This window comes from Oscarella lobularis, chromosome 16 (assembly GCF_947507565.1).
Source record: "Oscarella lobularis chromosome 16, ooOscLobu1.1, whole genome shotgun sequence".
NCBI lineage: Eukaryota > Metazoa > Porifera > Homoscleromorpha > Homosclerophorida > Oscarellidae > Oscarella > Oscarella lobularis.
The window spans coordinates 340,245-364,459 of NC_089190.1; the positions used below are offsets into that span (position 1 = coordinate 340,245).

General features: G+C 43.9%; 2 protein-coding genes and 2 long non-coding RNA genes across 4 annotated transcripts; 3 read left to right on the forward strand and 1 right to left on the reverse strand.

The window, feature by feature from the left end:
* Positions 1 to 4,662: 4,662 nt before the first annotated feature.
* Positions 4,663 to 7,316, forward strand: LOC136196468 (uncharacterized). The gene is made up of 9 exons (XM_065986020.1): positions 4,663 to 5,342; positions 5,397 to 5,723; positions 5,775 to 5,858; positions 5,906 to 5,968; positions 6,022 to 6,081; positions 6,128 to 6,202; positions 6,264 to 6,388; positions 6,449 to 6,661; positions 6,712 to 7,316. Exons 1-9 carry the CDS (start codon positions 5,155 to 5,157, stop codon positions 6,948 to 6,950), a joined length of 1,374 nt encoding a protein of 457 aa, XP_065842092.1. The 5' UTR covers positions 4,663 to 5,154; the 3' UTR covers positions 6,951 to 7,316.
* Positions 7,317 to 14,435: 7,119 nt separating this feature from the next.
* Positions 14,436 to 15,334, reverse strand: LOC136196478 (NAD(P)H-hydrate epimerase-like). Its single transcript, XM_065986034.1, has 3 exons — positions 15,073 to 15,334; positions 14,738 to 14,999; positions 14,436 to 14,683 (listed from the first exon to the last, which is right to left on the reverse strand). The coding sequence occupies exons 1-3, from the start codon at positions 15,310 to 15,312 to the stop codon at positions 14,475 to 14,477; spliced, it is 711 nt and encodes a 236-aa protein (XP_065842106.1). The 5' UTR covers positions 15,313 to 15,334; the 3' UTR covers positions 14,436 to 14,474.
* Positions 15,335 to 20,545: 5,211 nt separating this feature from the next.
* Positions 20,546 to 21,458, forward strand: LOC136196530 (uncharacterized). The gene is made up of 4 exons (XR_010672233.1): positions 20,546 to 20,969; positions 21,020 to 21,119; positions 21,169 to 21,283; positions 21,331 to 21,458. It is a non-coding gene; the product is annotated as an uncharacterized lncRNA (long non-coding RNA).
* Positions 21,459 to 21,489: 31 nt separating this feature from the next.
* Positions 21,490 to 22,068, forward strand: LOC136196503 (uncharacterized). The gene is made up of 4 exons (XR_010672221.1): positions 21,490 to 21,541; positions 21,590 to 21,817; positions 21,875 to 21,946; positions 21,995 to 22,068. It is a non-coding gene; the product is annotated as an uncharacterized lncRNA (long non-coding RNA).
* Positions 22,069 to 24,215: the final 2,147 nt, after the last annotated feature.

Consider the following 24,215-nt stretch of genomic DNA (forward strand, 5'->3'; position numbering starts at 1 on the left):
TTAGAACACCTCTTCGTTGTCAGTTACCCGGATGCTTTACGAAGCACGAAGTTTGAGCGGCTCTCGCATTCTCCTGGGCGCGGGCCTCGCTCGAACGATGTCAAAGCGTCTATCGTGTTCTAATCGGATTAGAAACGGTCTCTGGGGCTATTGTGTAAGCGAAACATTTAAGCAATTGTTCTATAATTCGGCCAGGAACAGATTTTAAATATTTCCCGCGTCAAAATTGTTAAAAAGGGGGTGAAAGGTCAAGAGCGATGGAAATTCGGGATGGAAAAAATACAGTAAAGTTTTTCCTTCGTCGTCCATCGAATGCTCCTCTCCGACGAATGTAGCTAAGGATAGAGGTGTGTTTCCTTGTCCTTAAAGTTATACGTTCGAGCGATGTTCACAGCGGCCCCAGCGAGCAAATGTCTCGTGGCCCGATTTGTGCCGAACCCTCAAAAGGGGCCTCACTTATTGTCTCGACTTTGAGGAACGTACCAGGTCGCAAAGATCTTCACTATAGATAAGTAAGACATAATTGTGAGTAATTGAGAATGTCGGTTTTTTTCTGCTATGCTAAATAATCTAAATTCTCAGAAATCATAGTTTTAATCTAGATTTAAACAGTCAGGAGAATACGACCAACTGACTGTGTCAAACACATTTTGTCGTCTTTCTTTAGAAACGGAGGACGTCATCTTTTTCTAATGGTTGTGTTAGCTAACGTTACTCCTTTGCGAAACTCCAGCTGTTACACGATCACATGCAAATTACTCGTACGCCATCGATCGTACGAGTGTAGCTCTAGCTCCAACCGCTCGGAGCGGAGCTCAATCGCGAAAGCGAAAGAAGATCAAAAAAAGTTGGAGGACGTTTGAATGCCCCTGGCGTCGTTTTCACTATAGGACGCCTAAAGTAGACAATGATCAAGAGCTCTGCGTAAATAGTTGAACCCGTTGACGCCTTTCTGTTAGGTCCCATTCACATTGCGAATCAAGTCAGTCGTCGTTCAAGGTGTCTTATTAGAGAGCCAAGCAGAGGGGAATTTTGACGAATGCTACGTGGCCTTTGTGGCTTTGGCTTGTCGTTGAATGCACAATCTTATAGTATTACTTTTAAAATGTAAAGCTGGTTCTTTATCTGAGAGATCCTTCATTAGACGTCAATCCAGATGAAGTTCACATGAAATGGGATGAAGATGATTTGCAAAACTATTCACGTAATATGATGTAGCATTGTAAGAAGCCTTTGTCTTGTTGGAAATGCCTCGTATTCACACTTGTTTCTAAGGTAACGGCGGAATCCATCCGATTATTTAATCACAAACTGTGAGTTTAAATAAATAATATTCAGTGTGATTATTTTGTCATGTCTCTCTACAGTGTGAAGGAAGCGTTCGTTATCATTGTCATCGTCTCGTGCTTCCTATATGTTCTCACGCTTGCTCACGTGAGATCTACATTCATGGCATTGCAAGGCGGAACTAGAAATGCAAAGCTAAAGCTCTTTGCGATCGTCTGCGGCATGTTGGTGCTTGCCATAGCGTCCGTACCATCACTCGTCTTCGTATTTCCTGACTGGGGCCTCAGCTCGGAGCGTTTGGTACGAAAACGCGTTCATTCACAATACCCCAAGTCAATCTCTTACCTTGAAGGAGGAAATTGCTGCTAAGCAAAACGTCTCCTTTATTAACGGGAGCAGTTGTCACGTCGAAGTTACTCTACCCAGCAGTGTGTCGAAAAATTTGTTTGAGCAAGAGGGTGTGCAGCAACGCCTACTCAGTCTCGTTCCTTCTTTACTTCCTTTACTAAGCACGCCCAAGTGCTCTCAGTTCTTGAACGTCCTTATTCGTCCTCAAAGCAGTTCGTCTCAAATCTTTCAAACGCTTTCTCCGTTTGAGATTCGAGGAATAATGCGTACATTGAACATTTCGTATGATCAGCTTACAGCCGGCATAGGTCTCGCTAATATCAGCAGCTCGGCTCTCGTGTCTCTGATGAATTCATACTGTCTCGATGAGTTTTCAAATTTAGGTATTTGTATCGACATTGAATGCTTTAGCTTATGAATTGATTTTCTCTTTAAGGCTGCCAGAAAGATTTGACTTTTCAAAACGACTCTATCCCGTGCTGCTACGTTTCCTGTCTCAACTGGCAATGGTTAGGACGAAGTCCACCATCGATTCGGTTCTTTTTGCAGCGACAGCCATTGTTGGTCTAGTCGAATTCATCGCCGCTTCGGTCGCAATTATAGCTATTAAATCCAAGTTAGTTTTCTAAACATAGGCAGGTTATGAAAGTTCTTAGCACAAGGTTTTGAGCCGTGGGCTAAGGACCCATGCCCTGTTATATATGTGCGTCTTTTATATAGGCAGAAGTTTCCTCACCTCGTCGTCTCGTTTTATATCATGCTTTCTCTTGTGTCGTTAAGTGAGATCTTCTTCATCGTTTGATCTTTTAGACGAGTCGTTTGTTTTGCAGTATTTTCCGAAGCGGTTGGGCGAATTCTTGGACGAGCGAAGGCAATTTGCTGCGATGAGCGCGATCTTCTCAAAGCTTTGCAATCGGATTCTTGCACTTTCTCCATCATTCGCAGTAAGAAATTAGACAAAAAGTTGGACATTAATTTTGGTATGTTTCTTAGCAATAATTCAAAATTTTTGCTTCACGTCTGGCGTATCGTGGTGCGTCGTTGGCTTTGTGAACCTTTGGTTTGCCATCGTTCAGTCGAAAAGCCGCGTGTTTGTTGCTCACCGAAACGCAATCCACGCCATTGAGGCGTCTTTTGTCTGGGGCACCTCCTTGATATTTGCTCTCATTCCCTATTGGTTCAAAGGTGGAGGTGCCTACTATAATCCTCTTCTTTGCTACGCCTGCTCTATAATAAACAGCACGTCCTTAAATTACTTCACCCTTGTTCTGCCGCAACAAGTCATTATGGCCTGTTCATCTGGTTTACACACTGAAGAAACAGGTATGGTGTAATACGTAGGCAAAAATGCAAGAAGCTACTAATCTAGAAAAGAAGTCTTACCACAAGTCAGATAAAGTAATTTTAACTAAACATTGGTGGCTACATGCCGTTGCTTAGAGACTGTCAAACATCTACTGTGAGCACTACTGTTCCTGCTACGATGTAACTAGCGTGCCTATGCCCAATCTGAAAGCGGCTCAAACCGTGTCTAGCCATCGGAAATAAGTGAACTTAGGCTAGACTATCCCGTTTAGCTGGAACGTCTCAAAGTCTATTAGTGCAACTTAATTAAGATACCCTTTTGTTTCTTTTCTAAAGAAAGTAGAAGATAATTGAGTCTAAACTGGTCAACAAAGCCCTCCCCCTCCCTCTCTTCTGGTCCTAGTTAGTTCGGCTCAGTTTTCATTGAGCCCTGCACTATATTGAAGATGACTGTTCTTTAGAGTTTCGATCGAAAGGAGCTGTTTGCGTCTGTGCAAGGTCAAGACGCAAAGCAGGCGAAACACGTCAGTCAACTCGACGATCTTCAACGTCGTTTCGTCTTTCTTCTAATCGTCGTCTTTATCCTCGACATTGTCGTAATATTAAACGGCTTCATCGTCGTCATGGTACGGAATAGCGTCGATCTCGACAACCTTGGAGGTTACGTTGAATGCGTTTATCTCCATTTGAACGACGAGTGTCGGAACGAGGAAAAGTCGACCGTTGAAAATATGACGTTTGCATTCTTGATCGTCTATCGGGTCGCTATTCTCTGCTCCCTCTTTTTCCTCGTCGCGTTTTTTTGGGCGGCCAAAGACTTTCGTAAATTTTGGAAGGACGCTTACGTTCGAGTGCGATCGTGCTGCAAGCGAACTCCATCTGACGATAAGGTCGACTTAGACACAAGTTACTCTGAGAGGAGCCAACGTCTGAGCACTGCAAGAACAGCTCTTATCTCAGACCTTGAGCTGCGTTGATTCCCAACAATTATACAATATATAGTCGCTAAGTGTTCTCTAATGAGTTTTGTTGATTAGCGTCTTGGCCTACTGTCTATATTCTGTCTTTTTTATCTAATGGAAGTAACTATTCGTTATATAAAACGCAACTAGATTGATTTTGTGCGCAACTATGGCAACAGCGTCAATAAAGGCACGCACGGTTTTTACTTCGAGATCCCGTATGTTGTAGGGTAACGCCTTTTTCTTGGTTTTTTGGCAAAAAGCGGGTTACCCTAAAACATACGGGCTTTATAGGCGCATGCGCAAATCAACGCGGCAAATCTATGCTTGACGAACAATCTCGGCGAAAGAAAATGGCCTCTTTAGCTCCTTTTACGTATAAGATGTACAAGAAAAATAAAAATAAAAATCGTTATTTCTTAATAAGTTCACTAGAGGTGTAGCACGTAAAATAGCCCCCAAAGTTTATGCAAGTGAAAAAAGAGCTTTGATAGTACAACCAGTTAGGGCGGGTTGCCCGCGCTAGCTGGTGAAGGGCCTGAGAACGAGGCCAACTTCCCTCTCCACGTGTAATACGGTAGAAAGGTCTGGGCCTACTCTTTCGCGGACGGGAAGCCTTCCGGTGACATTGTGAAAACATACGGGCAAAAAATAAACAAATGCCATTTAATTGAGCCCACGCCCTTGATTCTATGCATTATTCATTTGAGCCAACGCCCTTCACCGCACCGTCTGCAATGCCGTTCGCTTCTCTCTCCACATCTCTCCTTCATCTGCTCCTACTTGCCGTCACGTCACACTGCCAGACACCCGACACGTGCGAAGTGGCAAGCGGATCGGCCTTTCAACAGATATGCGCCAACGTCTTGTCTACTATACAATTCACTCGATTTCCAAACGTTCTCGCCATTCCCGGGCCAGTGAAGCCAACGCGGCGATCCAAAGCATCTAAAATCTAGCGAGTAGTACATGCGACATCGACGTGCAACTGTTTGCCTGTCTGTATAATTTCCCAACGTGTCGCGAAACGAGTGAAAATGTTACTGTTGTGCTGCCACCTTGTCGAGACTTTTGCCTTCGACTCGAGGATAAGTGCGTGTTTGAGTTCATTTTTTCAGGTATAGACTGCTCCCTATTACCTCCGTTTGATCCGGCCGAACCGACATCCTGCTACGATCCCTATCATCTCATCGTTCTCAATGAAGTGAACGTCGAGCTTTTTCCACAGTTCGTTGAATTTTGGAATTTCGGAATGAAAGATACGTTACTTGACTTCTTTAACGTTGTTTTCTATAATTCGAATGGTACCACGGCTCAGTCATTCAACCTGACCGGAGAAACAACGAAAATGGGCGGGTACATCACAATTGGACAATTGTCAGATATAGATTATAATACCGTCGGTGAAACGATAGCAGTTGCGCTCTATCGAACTAACAGGCAGGAAAATACAAAACATAAAAAATCAAAATAAATGAATTACGTTTACCTTAGTTTCCAGGACGGATCAGGCCCGAGTGCAGTTGATCTTGTCGACGCTCTGGTTTACATTGAGCCGAACGCCTGGGTGCCGCCTCTTCTTCAAATATTTCCGACACCTTCTGGGAGCAGCAATACGTCCTTCAGTCGATGCTACAGTCTCCGATCATTGACAGACGAGGCATATGACCTTACAGAGGCCACGATTGGCGCCAAAAACGATTGCCCAAAAGAAGAAGTGAAAACTATTGAAACGGGGTTAGAGAAATTTGCAATTAACAATTCCGTTGACTTGTTTACAAAAAAGTGCTGCTTCGATACGGTCATTTTCTGCGTTTTCGGGTAAATGATGCATGTGGAGCACGTTGGAGTTTGATGAAATTGTTACTCTAGAAAAATAGACAATGAAGGCTACTGCGTTAATCGAGACCGTTGGATGTCGCACGAAGAATATTTGAATTACGACATTTACAAACAGTAGCATTTCCACTAAAAAATTAGGATTATATATATATACTGTATAGGAGTACGCAGCTCTGCGACTTTAGTGCAGAAGTACTGGCAATAGCTCAGTCAAGAATGGAAAGGTAAGAAAATGAAAACTTAAACAAATACAGTTCAATTTGGGTTTTTATGACAGAGACATTATAACAAACACGTGTGAAAGAGTACTCTCAAACGAACGAAACTTGCGTTTTATGTGAGTGAACTATCATAGACAAATGTCCTAATTCAACGCTTTACAGACAAGACAATGGAAAACACGTTCAATACATTACCTATGGCCCTCGTAACGAAATTCCGTTGATCGATTCAAGCATGTACGAAGACGCGTTCATAAATAATTAAATAATTTAAGAAAACTCAAAACGTCTTGCGCAGATGTCAAAATTACACTGAAAACGAGTGCTCGGATATTCTCGCGCGTCATTTCGCAAACAACACCGATCTAGTAGACAGCGTCGATATGTGTGATTCATCTCAAAACTACATAGGCTATACAGCCGGTTCAATTACATAAATGCAATGCACGGTGCGGAGCGTGTTCTAACAACTCATGTCTTTAGGTTTAGCATGTTTTGGAGACGTCAACTCTCCGTGTTCAGGAAAAAATTCCACTTGGAAAGCTATAGTCATTTCAAAAACGAGCGACTACAGCGATTTACGATTCAGGGTCGAAGTACTATCTAACACGAGCGAATTCACGTGCTCAAAAACGAATCCTTGCAACGTCACTCCAAACTCGTATGTCACCTTTCAGAAAAATGATTCGATTGAATGTAAGAGTGGAGTGGGAAATTCAAAATATTCACGCGCGATTTCTATTTAGTGATTAACTTCGACGACGAAAGTAATTTTACCTTCACCGTTTCCGTTACTTCAAACGAGTCTCCATTCACATTCAACATTAGAGGAGTCGAATTATTTGAGATTCGTCTCCTGTTCAATGAAAAGCAAAAGGTCGCTATTCGCCCTCCCGTGATCAGACAGGGTTTCCCATCAACCTACGTCGCGTTCCGAATCGATCCCTCAGCCGGAACGTACACAATCATTGACCGCTTTCAATAGATCTGAAAAAAAGGACATCTTTTGAATGTGTTATGTTATGCGAACGATCAACCTACTGTTATTTAAAGCGACGTCGATAGAGGCGTTAGGCACTGTACGATGAGACAAAAGGTGAGGCCCCATTTGAGGGTTCACTACCACCCGGGCCACGACATTTTTGCTCGCTACGGCAGCTGTAAATGTCGGACGAACGCATGAATCTTACTACGAAGAGACACACCTTAGGGCTTACTTTTGGTCGTTGGAAAAGACCATTCGACCTACGACGGAGGAGAACTGAGCCTCGATACCGCTACGCATCTAATAGACTGTGGTGTATTGGAGAACGACGGGAACGCTTCGAATGAGACTTCACAGAGTAGGCCATCATAGTACCTTCATTAAGAAAATATGACTTGAGCACGCCAGCCTTTCCTTCTTTTTTGAAACTCGAAAAACTGCTTGTGAGTCCCTTTAAGGGGCCTCACTTTTCTTTAAAAATTCAAGCGCCTTACGAAGCACTTTGGAAAAACAGTCCACCGTCGCCGAAAGATGCCGCGAGGAAAATTCAGTCAAAAGGTTAAGCTTTTGTTGAACGGTTACCCGGATAGCATCCGCAGTCTATCCTTACATGTATGAACAGTTGTCATCGCTCTGGTGTCACAGAGGAATTAGTTAATGGACCTAGAGCCGATATCTATACGCACCAAGGACAGAACATTATTGTTGAATTTTACTAAAATTTTATGACATCAAAAATTTTCAATTCAATTCCGTTTCAGGTCTATACAATATCAGACAAAACGATCGATGATTGTGTACGTGCCAGCTGAAGGGTCAGCGCTAGCAGCCAAGTATCTTGTGGGCGGTGTTAGTTCGATGACAGGGGGGCGAAGAGAGACCATTCGCTTTCCATTGAAATCCAAACTGATCTCAAAGAACTCCACTCCTCGTATATTGAACACGAATGGGTTGTCGCTTACGACGACAGAAACGATATAGGTATAGCTTTGCTCTCCCATGTAGGTAACTAAATAGGAGAGGGTATAAGTGAGTACTCGATATAATTTATCAACCGACAGAGCTGCATATCCCCTAACTTAACCGGCCCTACGGAGGTTGCATGTCCATAACGTCAATGGAGAGGTTATGGTCCATTATCTCCTTAGGTCGGTTAAACTTATTGTGGGTGCGCATCATGCACACCACGGGACCCAGCACACTAATCGAGAGCTTCGCAACGGTTCTTTTCACAAGGTCGAGATATAAGTCAGTTAATTACATATTCAAAATTCGGACAGAATGGATTCGATAATAGCCTGAGGCAAATGACCTTGTACTGTGCTATTATAGTAACTAGTGCATTACTTACTGTCGACCGAAGTACCTCCCCGAGCCGTAACAGTTGAAGTGTTACACTGCTCCAATATCGAGCAATTGAATATGCTTATGCCCGATGATAGCACTTCGACTTCAACGCGCAGAATACCGTAGCCAAATGTAATAGGGCGGTATGATGCAGTCCAATTAGAATTTTCTCCTGGGCACGGAGAGCTAGCGACTCCAAAGCATCAAAGACCTAAAAGTGTTAGTGATATATGGAGCGCCTAATAGTATATCAAGTCAAACCGGCCGTATAGCCAATATAGTTCTGAGATTGATCACACAATGCCTCGCCTGTTACAATAACGGAATTGTTTGAAAAATGACTTGCAATAAATTTTAGGCACGTTTCTTCGGTATAGCTTTCACACCTGCGAGCAAAAATTAACAATTTTTGTTGAATTCTAAATTGCTTATACACGCTGGAATCAATCGATTGAAAGCCGTTGAGAGCGTTATGGGAAATGTATTGAAATTGTTTTCCATTCTGAAGTCTGCAGAACGGTAATAATTATTTTACTAAAAGTTTACAAATGTCTTCTTACACAAGCTTCACAATTTTTTCTTGAGAGATTTCATCATTACATGTGTGCTGCAAAATGTTCCTGTCGTTAACAAAAAACAAGATATAGATATGAAGAAATTTTCTATTTCGTACTTTCCTGAATTGGACTGCGAAATCGCTAGTGCCTCCGCACTAAGATGGCAGAACGATTTAGTTCTATCAAGCCAGGACATGCCATATCCTAAATTTCAAAATAATCAATTAAATGTACCGTTCATATATTTGATTATCGAAATGCACTTCTCCCGACATCCAATAATCTCTGTTGGTGCAAAATCCTGTACTATTCGTTTTTCTAAAGAAACAGTGGTAAGATTCCTAGAACTGAGTGCCATTACCGGATTTACTCAAAAACGCAATAAACGACTGTGCTAAAACAGCATTTCTTTGTAAGAAATTCCAGTGTTGAACCGGTAAATGTCTCCAAGCCTGGTTGAACAACAACAGCAACTTCCACTTCTTCTTGTTCACAATTATTGTCGCTAGTGATTGAGAAAGGTTTTAAATCAAATGCATTAATTGTCAATGGTCGGAGGCTGTAACAGCGGCTAATGGAGTTAAAGCTACCGGGAAAAATTCTTGCATCATTTGGAAATATTTGCAAACTTGTCGGCACTGAATCGTTCTCGCTTACATACACCAGAGCGTCAACAAGTTTATCCAAAGTGGGAGATGAAATGTTCTCAGAGCTGGTGTACGTCAATTAAAAATTAATCACAAAACTTGAATTCCTGCGTTTTCACTTGCCTTTGAGTCCGATACAGCGCAACCTCTGCTGTTTGGTCAACGTTATTAAAAAGGATATTTGAAGCTGCTCCAATGGCGAAGTATCCGTTTCGCGTCTTTTTGTCGTTCAGGTCGAACGACTCAAAGAGGAAACCGCCTGCATCATAAAGAGCAACAAAAAAATTATCGAGAATGGTATCTATCATCCCGAAATCCCAGAATTCGACGAAATTCAAGCCATTGCCATTCGCAGTATTTACTTCATTAAGAACAATGAGATGATAGGGATCGTAGCAGGACGTCGGCTCAACTGGGTCGAAGGAAGGTAGCACGGAACAGTCTAGGGCTAGGCCTCGAATGGAAATTTCCGACCCACAGAAACCCTCGATACGAAGGCAAAAGTCTCGACAGGGCGGCTGCACTACCGGAACGCTTTCCGTTGAACTTATCTCTATTTCTCGACACGTCGGAAAGTAATAGAGGCAGATGAACAGTTTGATGTCAATGTCACAGTCGCTGCTCACGACGTCCCGAAACGCAAAAAGCTCCCCGTCAACATGGAGCTGATGAGAATGACCGTGTACGTTAGGAAAGCGAGTGAATGAGATAATGGATGAGACGTTGGAACAGAGTTGTCGAAAGACGGGCGTGCTCGGTATACTTCGCACGTCTCTGGCGTCTGACAGTGTGACGCGACGGCGAGTAAGAGCACACAGAGGCCAATCGTCCAAGGAGAAACGGAGGGCATCGCGGAGAATTGAGAGTGGCCGTGTGCTAAGGCGTTGACTTAAGGCACGAAGGCATTACTATATGAAGTGTGGTACCAGTTCCAATGACGTATGTTTACGTATACGGCTTCACAAGTGGAAGAGCGAGGATTCCAATCTAAGAACTTCATAGGTGCGAACATACCGTCATATTGATTCCTAAAGAAAAGCTTTTTGGCACCTCCGACGTTCATTCAAAGAATTCGTAGCGGAATTTCGAGTTCCACAAAAAACATTTTTTAGAAACTATTGTCAGGTATTACATTACTAATAATCCCTCCTCAACGTGTACACTAGCTGACCTCGATATTTCTGGGAAATATCGAGGCCAGCTAGTGTACAAGTGAATATTTTTTACATTTATCTTAATAATTATGACTGATGACGTATTCCGAGTATGACAATCGGTGTTTTTCCCTCCAAGGAGTATAAGAGAGTGGATATGACTCGAATACTTCATATGTTCTATAAAGCCCTCTTCTCGAACGTTAATGATTTGAGCCTGCGGCTGCTTCGACTGGCTTCTAACTCGCTCTCATCTTCTCGTTGTTCTGACTCCACCGCTTCCCTATCCGGGCAGTGGCGTAGCCAGGGGGGGTGCTTTGGGTGCTCGAGCACCCCCCTCAAGTTTGCTGAAAATAATTAAACTAGATAATGATGGCCCGTTGTTAGCCATCATGTGATGCCCGAACACCCTTAGCACGGTGTCCGATCTCTGTTAGTGCCTACAGCATGTGCATTATGGGAATCACATTGCCTAACCACACCTTAATCTGCCCGGAAATATGTCCTTTCTGTAAAAATGGGAATAGGGCACCTGGTGGCTATGCCTTTACACCACAGATTTTAGGTGTTCTGATTACATGTATATATCAAAAGAGCGATTCACCTGTCGAGTAAAGGTGGCACAAAGTTACCCTTCCCTGCATGGCCCCCTCGGGTGCATGATCAAGTGACACGTTTTCAGCTCGCAGTTGGGTTTGCGTGCTGCGAGCGAAGACAAACCCAACGTGCTCATTTACTGCGTTCCTTCGATGAGCGTTAATAATTAAGCTCAAATGTTATGTGCCAGTTATGCTATGTAATATGCCTACATATGTACTCGTTCCAGAAAGCTTTGTACACAATCCGAAGTTACTATCTCTGTTGTGTTACTTTGGGCCTACGCACTGTTTTTCGTTAGAGGCCTTAAATAGCCAAATAGAAAAGGGGCGTAGTCCAAAAATTTTCGCGCGCTCCGCGCGCGAACTTCAGCACCCACCTCCGCTTAATCCTGGCTACGCCACTGCCGGGATTGGTTGAAACGTTTGGTCACGTATTTCGCAATGGATGCTCGGCTTCTTCTTTCGCTTTCGGACTTGTGCCTGACGTGCCTTTGCAGAACTTCGCCGTCTTCAGCAGATATTGCCTGCATTTCGAAGGTACCAGCGTCGGCGCTGCCGTCAATAGCCGAAATCCTCCTTTCTCATTCGGAAAAGAGCGTCTTGCCCGAACCGGTGTCGAACCTGCTTCTGGAAGGACTTGCGCAGCGCGGAAGACTTACGTCACGCGTGCTAGATCTGTTACTCTGGAATGGACGCTATTTGAAGACGCTACCACTCTATTCTCTTATGAAAGTTGATGATGAGGAAGCCATAGTTGAGCGTCTCAGAAAACAGGAGCACTTGAAAAGCGTCGATTTATCGTTCAGTCCTTGTTTAGGGAACTTGCCCGTTCCCTTCTTGGAGAAATTCGTTGGGACCCCATCAAGGGACTCTCTGACGTACTTTGCCGCAAATCACGTGACGGGCGCCATAGGTTGCCACGTTCTCGACCAATTTTCGAATATGAAGCATCTCGACTTAAGTTTCACAAATTAGGAGAAAAATAATTTTTGCGCGGCGATGACGTCAATGAGATATTTGGAACACCTAAACATATCCGGAACGAGGTTATCTTGGTATGACGTTTTTTCGACTGGAGATGTGTTTGCATCGAATGGCCTAACGGAATTGCTTATGCATTCGCTTGAGATAACGGGTATCAGTGATTGGCATGCTGGGACGTACGGTCACACTACTGTCGAACCTTTCTTTAGAAAGTTACAGCGTCTCGTCAGTCTCGATGTTTCGTACGCTAAAGTGGGCCTACATACGGTTCCCTTGAATGGCGCCTCTTGTGACGCTCGTTTCTACGTCACGCTTCATCGTATTTTGCATTGGACTTCGTCTCTTACTCATCTTGACGTGTCAGACAGCTGTGATTGGGATACGTTGGAAAGTCTTCTCATCATGACACATCGTCTTGATCAGCTGCGGTTTCTTGGCAATCTGACCAGGTATAATTCTTCTACAGTTCCTGAGACGTTGATTGGTCGTCCTTCTTTGAAACTGGCTCTTTCATCTTTCGTGCCTCGTGCTTTCTGCTACGAGTACCAGTTTCATCAGAGTCACGCTCTCAAGAACGGCGACTACGCCTACGAGTCGCAGCCTGAAATTATAGACGATGTGTTGAAGATGGACTATGACAGATTTGTCAGTAGCGGTCTCGTTCCCTTGACGCTTATGCTTTGCACCGCTGCAAGACGCTGTTTGACTTACGACGAATTTTTCAATGACTCTTTTATGGTGGCGTTGCTGCACACTGGTGTTCCCGCTTTTGTCTGCGCTTCTGGTCCATTTATGACCGATGCGTTCGAGCAGCTACTCGAAAATTTACTCTTATTTTCTCTTCGGCATAAGAGTAATAATCGCGAATTTTACGAGGAAAGTTTAGCTGGCCTTGTGGCACTTTTTGCGAAATTTGCGACGTTTATTGCGGAAAGGAATGTTCTGCGTAATCTTGCTCTTCAATTCTCTCTTCTTGTTTCTCCGCCGGAGGATGCAGGCATAGCAGACAAATGGGTTCTTTTGGCTCCGATTCTCTCTTCCCTTTCGCCACCAAACCGGATGAAGATGACGTCAAAATGCGGTCCACAGATGACGTCTAATTTACGTGAAATCATCTCCAGAAACGACGAGTACACTAAAGCAGATGACAATATAAAAGTATACATGAAAGATACGCCCATCGATGTGTTTGAGGGTGGCACATCGTTGCTGAATTCTTTCGTGCTTTTGTTTTGTGGGCTACCGTCACCGGAAGTTTTTTCCGCCTTTGGCGGAATTCTACCTGTTGAAGCAATCGCTGACTTGACTCAAATAGCGTTTGACTCGTTCTCTACTAACGTCGACAAACGGTCATCCAAGTTATACGTCGCTTCCCTTGACGCTTTGTCCGTCTTGGCTGAGAGCCTTTATCTGGCACCAACCCTGTTTTCCAAGCACGTGTTTAACGCAGTCCTAAGTCGATTACCTCCTGAGAAAAACATGCACGTGGCGTATTCGTATCTGGCGTGTCTTCTACTCGTACATGACCAATCGGTTAACTGGTGGCCTTCAGATTGTGAAGACAGAGAAAGTTTGGCATTTCTCATTTTCACTAGCGATTACTCTGACGTGGATTTCACCTACCGACACGCAACGCTTTTGCCTCTGCTGAAGATTGCTCGAAGCAGGGAGTTTCCTTTGGTCACCGCATTTGGTTCGAAGCGTTTCGCTTTCTTCTGCGGAAGCGATTTTGATGCCAAAGCGTATCACAGTCTGTACTGTGGGCCGTGTCCTGTTTGCCTCATCAAGAATGAAGTAGGTTTTGACGCTCTAAATTCTGTGCCTCTCAGTTGTATTTCTTGTTCGCCTATGCAGTCTTCAATTGATGTTTGATCAAACTTGGCTTTCGCAGAATTGCGAGACTATGAGTCGGTGAAAAATTCATGGTCGAAGTTTTGACTAAATTTCTTTGTTCTCTAATACACAAATTCTCGCATGGTTTATTCTAACGTATACGTGACTACTAAGTTGAGTTAATTGCGAGTACCTAGATGTTTCAATGATAATTAAAGCATTTGTTTCGAATTCGGTTGTACTGTAGGGTAAGCACTTGTTCGTACAAAAACCGTTCACCCTACATTTTATATAGGTGTGGCACGGTTATGCGTAGGTGTGGCAACAGACGTAGGCGTGGCATGAATGAAGTCTGGTGAGATCCTTTATTCATATAAACGCAGGCGTGCCGATACACCTTCTATTACTTATCGTCTAAAGCTACACACTGCTCTGAGCCAGGATAGCTCGGAAGATTTAGCTTGTATTTTGATATGAGAGCTGGTGGAATGAATCGTCCGCCGAGGTAATGATAGCGGCCTTTAAAAAATTGAGCGCATTTCTTGGGACACGTTAGAGAAACCAGACAGTCCGGCTTCAATCCTTCACAATCTCCCGCTTCAACATCCCAACCTATTAGTTACCAAAATTACATTGTCTATTATTTTAAATTTATATCGGTTTTGCCTGAGGGAATGTCTATGGAGCATATTGGAACTTCAACTCTGTTAAGAATGTCCAATACAGCTTTGAAAGGTGGGCGTGGTTGCCCTTTGAAACTGAAACCGAATAGAGCGTCAATAATAACATCAAATTTATCATTGATGACGTCATGGTTTTGAGGAAAATCTTCGAGAAAATCGATGTGAAAATTTTCGCATTGTACCACAAGATTCTTGTATAGTTGCTTATCGGTTCTCTTTGGATAGTAGGCTGTCGCTTTATAGCCCTGCAAAATGTCACGTGAGCCAGAACGTCACGTCAGTTACGTCACGACACGTGAACACGACGAAGAAACTTACGAAAAGCTTCAAGTGGCGCGCTGCGACGAGGCCGTCGCCGCCGTTATTCCCTGGCCCGCAACACACGAGAACGTTTCCAGTGCGCAACGAGTCCCGTGGATAGCATTTGACGACGGTCGACGCCACGCTGAGTCCCGCCAGCTCCATTAGTTGATCCACGCTGTACTGGTACTCACTGAATAGCTCTTCGTCTATTTTTTGAGCTTCTGTTTGCGTGATACAGGTCCAAGAGCTGGCCATACGCTTGGAAAGTGATCGTACTATACTTAACATCCGGGAAGCCGCACAGCCCGTATCAAAAGCGCGCTGAGAGGCCTATAGTGGAGCAATGACTCTCTCCTCCATTCAAGTTCATGTTAAACGAGTAAGTTTATTTCTATTTCGGGTATAGGCGTGCACAAAATCTATTTGAGATGGTGTTCCTAAAGAGGTCTCGCTATGAATTGAATCGTAGTGATTTCTCTCATGGTACGCTAGATCCTCTAGATATTTATATGAGTCAAATCGTAGTGATTTTTCTCATGGTACGCTAGATCCTCTAGATATTTATATGAGTCAAATCGTAGTGATTTCTCTCATGGTACGCTAGATCCTCTAGATATTTATATGAGTCAAATCGTAGTAATTTCTCTCATGGTACGCTAGATCCTCTAGATATTTATGAGTCGAATCGTAGTGATTTCTCTCATGGTACGCTAGATCCTCTAGATATTTATATGAGTCAAATCGTAGTGATTTCTCTCATGGTACGCTAGATCCTCTAGATATTTATATCTAGAGGATTACGCCGTCTGCGAGTTTAGAAGTACTGGCAATAGCTGTCAAGCATGGAAACGTAACAATTTAAACACTTAACAAAATCTGGTTTAATTTGTGTTTTTCTTACCACAGAGACATTATAACAAACACGTGTGAAGGAGTACTCTCAAACGAACGCTAATGGCGTTATATGTGAGTGAATTAACTCTCGTAGACAATTGCCCTAATTCACCGCTTTTCAAAGAAAACAGAATGGAAAACGCTTTCAGTACATTACCTATGGCCCTCGCAACGAAATTCCGTTGATCGATTCAAGCATGTACGAATAGGCGTTAATATTTAATAGACTAATTGTGGGGATCGATGTTTGTTGTATGTGGGCGGAGTTAGGTGTTATCAATGAGAATATAACGGTTTTTCTGCAAGACTTACCAACTGATTCTGCTTCAACTACTTATCATCTATTTTCCCATTCTGCTACTATCTCATCCGCTTCGCTCCAGGCCCATCGCCTCTGCCCGTTTTCAGCGACCCGATTCGTATCATAATTTAACAAAAATCAAAATGTCGTGAGTAGATGTCAAAATTACACTGAAAACGAGTGCTTGGATATTTTCACTCGTCATTTCGCAAATAACACCGATCTAATGGACATCGTCGCAATGTGTAATTCATCTTAAAACTACATAGGCTATACAGCCGGTTCAATTGCATAAAAAGCAATGCACAGTGCGCAGCGTGGTCTAACAACCCATGTCTTTAGGTTTTGCATGTCTTGGAGACGCGAACTCTCCGTGTTGAGGAAAAAATTCCACTTGGAAAGCAATAGTCATTTCAAAAACGATGGAATACAGCGATTTGCAATTAAAAGTCGACGTACTATCTAACACGAGCGAATTGACGTGCTCTCACGCGATTCCTTGCGACGTCACTCCAAACTCGTTTGTCACGCTTCCGAAAAGCAATTCGGTTGAATGTAAGTAATAGTGATTAACCTTCGACGACGAAAGTAATTTTACCTTCACCGTTTCCGTTAATTGAAACGAGTCTCCATTCTCATTCAACATTAGAGGGCTCGAATTATTTGAGATTCGTCTCCTGTTCAATGAAAAGCAAAAGGTCGCTATTCGCCCTCCCGTGATCAGACAGGATTACCCAACAACCTACGTTGCGTTCCAGGTCGATCCCTCAGCCGGAACGTACACAATCATTGACCGCTTTGAATAGATCTGAAAAAAAAGGACATCTTTTGAATGTGTTATGTTTTGCCCACGATCTTTTGAATGTGTTATTTTATGCACACGATTAACCTACTGTTTTTTATGGCGACGTCGATAGAGGCGTTAGGCACCGTACAATGAGACAAAAGGTGAAGCCCCCTTTGAGGGTTCACTACCACCCGGGCCACGACATTTTTGCTCGCTAGGGCCGCTGTAAATGTCGGACAAACGCATGAATCTAACCACGACAAGACACATGCGTTGGGGAACGACTGGAACGCTTCGAATGTTACTTGCCAGAGTAGGCCATCATATTACCTTCATAAAGATTGAGCGCGCCAGCCTTCCCTCCTTTTTGAAACGCGAAAAAATGTCGGTGAGTTCCCTTAAGGGGCCTCACTTTACTTCAAAGATTCAAACGCCTTACAAAGCACTGCGGAAAAACAGTCCGCTCTCGCCGAAAGATGTTGCGAGAAAAATTCAATCAAAAGGCTAAGCTTCAAGTTGTTTGTTGAACGGTTACCCGGATAAGTTTGCACCCTCCTTATGAACGTCATCGAGCACGCGGCTAGCGGTTATTAGCCCCTTATAATGGGCGAAGACGTTCTCTGGTGTCACAGAGGAATTAGTTAAGCGACCTAGAGCCGATATCTACGCACCCAGGACAGAACCGTCGAATGCTCTTCTCCGTCGACTGTAGCTGAAGACGTGTTAATAAATTAGGTAATTTCAATAAATTTAAAAACTTGTTGCGTAGATGTCAAAATTACACTGAAAACGAGTGCTTGAATATTTTCGCTCGTCATTTCGCAAAATAACACGGATCTTGTGAACAGCGCCGCAATGTGTGATTCGTCTCAAAACTACATAGGCTATACAGCCGGTTCGATTACATAAATACAATGCACAGTGCGGGGCGTCTTCTAACACCCCCTGTCTTTAGGTCTTTCATGCTTTGGAGACGTCAACTTCCCATGTAACTAGGCGGAAGTGGGAACAATGCATTCGTTATGGCAGGTCTAAGGCTTCATAGAAACGCCTCTCAAGCCAAAGGATTCCATAGGTGCGACAAATTCGGACGTAACTGTTTATTAATTTAAGCGTCCCGACTGACAATCGTAGACGCCCATCCAATAAGATAGCTTCGTCCCCAGACGCGGTCTCGAATCGAGTTCAGTCCCGGCCGAAGGACACTTGCCGAGGCCTCGACGCGAGAGGGTCTGGGGACGAGGCTAGTATCCCGACGCTTTTGGCTTGTTTTGTCTGCTGTAGCCTACGCGAAGAGATCGACACTTTTTGTTGTGATGCAGAACTGCTAAAAGTCGAAGTGCTACTATCTAACACGAGCGAATTCACGTGCTCGGAAAAGAATCTGCACAACGTAGCTACAAATTCCTTTGTCAAGTTTCAGACAAACTATATGCGGTCTAATTAATGTAAGGACGAGTAGATAATTTCAAAATATTCACGCGCACCATGCTTTAGTGATTAACTACGACGAAACAATTTTTACCTTAATTGTTTCCCCTATTTCAAAAGACTCTGCATTCTTATTCGACATTAGAGGAGCCGGCTTATTTGAGACTCGTCTCCTGTTATTCAATATAGGAAAGAAATCACTGGTCGTTTTTCTGTAGGTGTGATCAAACTGGCATTGCCAATAAAATACGTCGCATCTCAGATTGACGCTTCAGCCGAAACTTACCAAAATATTGACCCCTTTGAAAAATTAGGAACAAATTTTGAATGTTTGTTGTTTTTGGGCAGCATCTACGTAATGACATTTATAGTGACGCCGATCTATCCGTTCGATATCGTTTATTGATTGAGATTGGAGGCGAGGCCCCCTTTGAGGGTTTAGTACCACCCGGGCCAGGAGACTTTTGCTCGCTGTGGTCGCGCTGTGAACATCGTCCGAACGCATGATTCTAACGACAATAAGACACACCTTTAGGCTGAATTTTGCTCAAAGGAGGAGAGCATTGGACAAACAACGGAGGATAGCCGGGCCTCGATAGAGCGACTCCACCAATCGGCTCTGGCACGCTAGGGAAAGACTGGAACGCGTTGAATACTACTTTCCAGAGTAGGCCATCGTAGTACCTTTAAGTAAGAACCAAATAGTTTTTAAAATACGCTAAAAACATCTTACAGCATAGCAGAACAGAGCACTGATGACGACGGTTAGTGCCAAAGTCGCAATTTGTGAAGAGATCATAAGTCTCCCACTTTCCTTAGTGCGACCAACTTGTATTACTTTCTCTTTCAGTCTGTCTGTCTGTCTGTCTGTCTGTCTGTCTGTCTGTCTGTCTGTCTGTCTGTCTGTCTGTCTGTCTGTCTGTCTGTCTGTCTGTCTATGTGTTTGCCTGTCTTTGTATTTCGCCTGCTAGTAGAGAGTGCTTTGTGTCTGATGTCTGCCAATAAAAACGTTTTGACGTAAAACCTGCTGATATTCATGGCAATTCGTCGGTAAATGTCTACCTATTGAAAGATAGAGAAGATATTATTAAGACACATAGATGACTTTTTGCAGCCATATAGCTGTGTCCCGCTCCAATGGCGCTCATGCTGATGCTGATGATGGTAGTGGTGATGCTGCTGGAACGTTCTTTGCCTTGAAAGGCTGGAGGAACAGAGTGTGGTGGAAGAGGAGGAGGAGTAGGAGGAGGATACCTAAACCTGTGAGGAAAATAGAAACCTGCAAAAACATTAACCTGTGAAAAAAGCATGTAAATAAAAACCTGCGAAAAAAGCAACCTGTGAAAAAATTAGAACATGCGGAAATGAAAACCTGCAAATAAAAAAACATACTAAACCACCCTAAAAAAACAGGAACTTGGTAACAAAAAACTAGAGTACCTTATAAATCCATTGACCTAAAATAAGCCTATGTACTAATCAACCTAGATTACATGAAAATCCACTGAATAGTGGTCTAAAGCACGTGGCGGCTGCTAGCTAAGCACGTGAATAGGAAAGGCGCTACAAGCCTACTACTCAAACCATCCTACCCTACAAGCAGCCACCAACTAAACCTTAGTGCATAGGGAGAGGACCCGTGCAAACTAACGTAGTAATGCAAACAGAGCCCGTGAGGGAGGAAGTGCCATTATTGCATTAAACCCATTTGTTGTCCCCCGCTACACTCTCTTCAACGTACACAATTGGGCTTTGTGCACTGCAACGACAACCAGCCCTCAATCGCGGACCCCAACCCGCCCTCGATTAGACTTTTTGAAATCAGACCTACTGGTTAGTCTGTCGAAAATTTTCTATGCCCGCGAGCGTGGGCAGTGGCATCGTAGGCATTCGGCGCCGTGTACGTCACAGGAAGCCCCGCCTCTTAAGTGCACGCCTACACCAAGTAGTGCCCCCAAAGGGTGATAGCCTCGCGTGCGCCAGGCCCTTCTCCTCTGCTCCCGGATAAACCCGGGGAGGAGAAGGGCCTGGTACTTGAGTTCACGTGATCAACCCCCTTTTGGGGGCAGCGGTCGGTCATGTGGCGGATAACATACTGCCGATGTCACCTCTGTAATTAAAATGTCACCTCCGTAAGTAAAGTAATTGCTTCACTGCTTGCCTGCATGCCAGTGGACAATATCTAATGACATTATCGCACCTCTAACCGGCTAATTGGTGCCAAACGTCCCGTCGCTAATCATGACTTCTTCGCATGCCGAAACTGCGCCGTCCGTCGCTGAAAGGGCACAGAAAATTCTCCAATCTGTTTTCAAGTTGGAGACATTCAGGCCAGGACAGCTTGAAGCCATCAGAGCCGTAGCAGATGGTGTAGACGTCGGTGTGAGGATGACCACCAGCAGCGGCAAGTCTCTCTGCTATCAGTTAGCCCCTCTGCTGTTTGGGCAGTCTTCCGCTTGCATCGTGATCAGTCCTTTGCATGCCCTTATGATAGAACAGGTACAATACGTTGAGTACATGTATGTGATATGGCAAGCATCCATAATTAGGTCAATAAATTAAACAATTTGGGACTCACTGCTATTTCGTGCATAAATGTCAAAGAGATACAGACGCTCTCAGAATCCTGCTTGAAGGAATGCCTATTCTGTAAGATGCCTGAATAATCCAAATTGTCAACTATTTATGACTCTCTTAGTTTATCTTTCACCCGAATGTGCTGTTAGTCCTGCGTGGATTAACGTCATAAAGACAGTGCTTGCGGAACGTGTTAGGCTTATAGCAGTAGACGAAGCGCACTGCGTTGCCGAATGGTAGTATTGTACATCTCTCTAAAAGACATAAAGGATTACTTGTACAGGGGGGATGAATTTCGAACGGACTACGCCAAACTTGGACGGCTGAGAGTTTACTGCTCCTGCCCCGTGATGATCCTGACTGCTACTGTGACACGGTTGCTGATGAAAAAAATTTTCGAACGAGTCGACATTCACCGATCTATCATCATCTCACTGTCCCTTAACAGACCGAACCTTTTCTATATTGTGAGACCTATGAAGCTGACAAACGAGGTATGACTACTGCTTATGTAACCATTCCTTTCACCGTGTGCTCTACAGATGACAATCGAACCCATAGTCAACAATCTAAGAGAGGGGAAGAAGATCAAGACCATTATTTACGTGGGGAAAAAGGATTTGGCTGTAACACTGTGGGGCATGCTCAGGTGGTCTGACAAGGTTGCCGTGCACTACTCGTCGCTGACGACGGCTACAAAAAGACGTACAGAGAAGAAATTTAGGAATGGGGACGTTCACCTTGTCATTGCAACAATAGGCTTTGGGATGGTAAATCAAAGTGTCGACTTTTGATTTGTCTTATAATACTTTACTTTCCGTCTGAAGGGAATAGACGTCAATGATGTCCGTCTGGTAGTATATTATGGGCTCCCTAGAGCAGTCACTGAAGTTTTTCAGGTAATAACATATGAATCTAAAGTCATATTTACGTCATACTTTCTCCAGATGTTTGGAAGAGCCGGCCGCGATGGCCAGTCGTCTACATGCGTTCTCCTTTATCGTCAGAGAAGCATTAGTGGTAAAGGTGTTGACCCAGCAGTTGCCTCCCTCGTGACAAGAAAGACGTGTATTCGACAACAATTTTGTTCGCTCCTTGAATCACCTTACGACAAATCCAGCCAGGGACAGAGTCCTTGTTGCTATCACTGCCATGTTTCCGGTGAAGATCCAAACAGTTTATTTCTGTTTGGTGACAAGAGGACGACGACCAAGTCCAAGGCCATCGATAAGTCACCAAGGAAGGCGGAGGTGTCCCAGTCAGCGAGGAGACGTTTACAGAGAAAGCTGGAGTCGTGGAGAACACGCGTGGCACAATCTCACACAATGTGCTTCCTTGGAGATGAAGGAGTCGCCAGCAACACACTTTTGCAAAAAATTGTCGATGTTAGTCCCAATCTCAAATCATTGGCCGACGTCGAGAGGGTCACTGGAGTCCAAAAGCGTTTTGCGCTTTCTCTTTTTGAAGCAATTTCCTATCCTGAGGACTGCATTGAGCATGACCACTGCTACTTCTAAATCACAAGATCGTTATATATTATTAAAAACGTTAAGACATCCTCGATATCGTCAACCATATGTTTTCTAGGCAACGAGATGTCATCCCCCTCTGTGTCACAAACAAAATCAGTTTTATCCAGAAATTTTCGGAGCCAACCATTTTCCAACTTAACAATGCCACGCCTTCTTGGATCAACGAACCCCTTCGAACCAAACTTCCGCTTTCCTCTGTATTCAGCAACCCTATTCTCTGTTAGAATTCTAGTTAGTGCAGTAATATCTTCCCGTGATGACGTGCTTGTGTGGGAAGCTGTTTTGTAAATACCAAGAATTTTCTCACACGTTTTGCTTCCCTGCAGAAGGTGATATGCAATCTTCGATACCAACGCCACGTGAGCCTTGCTGAGGTTGGCACCACTTGCACGAACAGAGTTTTTGATAATTCTGAAGTCACTGAAAAATTATTTATACATAGTAAGTATATTGTAACTCACAAATTGTAATGCTCCACTAATTGGTTGATTGGTTTACCTCCTCCAGGTTTTCCTTTGATGTTCACTGTTCTGAAGTGAGTGTGAATGTGAGCAACATGTCTATCCCAGTCAGCTTCAATGTTGGCAATCAGATTTGCAGCTTCGTTTGCGTAATTGCTTCGATTTCCTCCCAACAAATGAATGAGCCAAAACCGCCACATCCGGATTATATCCCGGCCGTCCTCGTACTGGATGGCCTCCTTCAGATGGCAGTAGAGGAACCCCATATGAAGCAGCGCCCTGTGGAATGTATATACTTCGTCGTCCTCAGGTCCTTCCGGAAACGATGGGTTGCATACTACGATTGTTTTCCTGACTATGTTCTCAACACATTTTCTCAGCCATTGTTCCTGTCGGTCTTCAGGTAGTTTAATTGTGTCTGTCGGCGTCTTCAAACCAAAATGAGTGCAAACTGCGGCTGTCAGACGAGCTTCGAAGGCCTATATATAGAGAGAGACAGATTGTTGTTGCCGAAGATTGTTGTCAATTGTAATTTGTCTCACGTGAAGAAAAAACTGATCTGATTGCTGAAATCTTTTGGCCGTTTTGTCCACCATAGTTCTTTGGAGAGTCTCCTTGAAGTGACTTAGCGATCCCTTGAAATTTGACTCTCCCCAGAACGTTTCCAAACAGAGACCTAGACATTCCCACAAGAAATGGAAATCACCTACCAAAAAGGTATTACTACACAACTGCACAACTAATGGGGATCGCCTGGAGACTCCTTGACCCAAAGAAGCCTGTCAACGACTTCGGGCTCCGGTGTTCTCCAGCGTTGAGCACCCCTGATATTTTTGCACGTAAGCTGGTCCCCCACGACTGCCTACAAAAAAGTATTTGTAGTGTAGATTATTTAACTGTAGATCGATAGAGCCGCACTGTAGGCGAATCGTCTGTTTTTCCTAGGTCACGTGCAAATTCTTCGAGCGCGTGTATGGTGCCGTCCTTGCTGCCTTCGTTTTCATCTACTATTTCCAGTGGTGTAATAACATGTATCCTAGGTTCTTTTGCTGGCATGAGTTTCGGACATGCTTGCGTTAGGGAGGATAGACTCGGAAATACTCTGGTGATAAATCTCATTATAAAATTGATTCCCGATTCGACGAGGTGGTCGTTGTCTTCAGCAGATGGAAAAA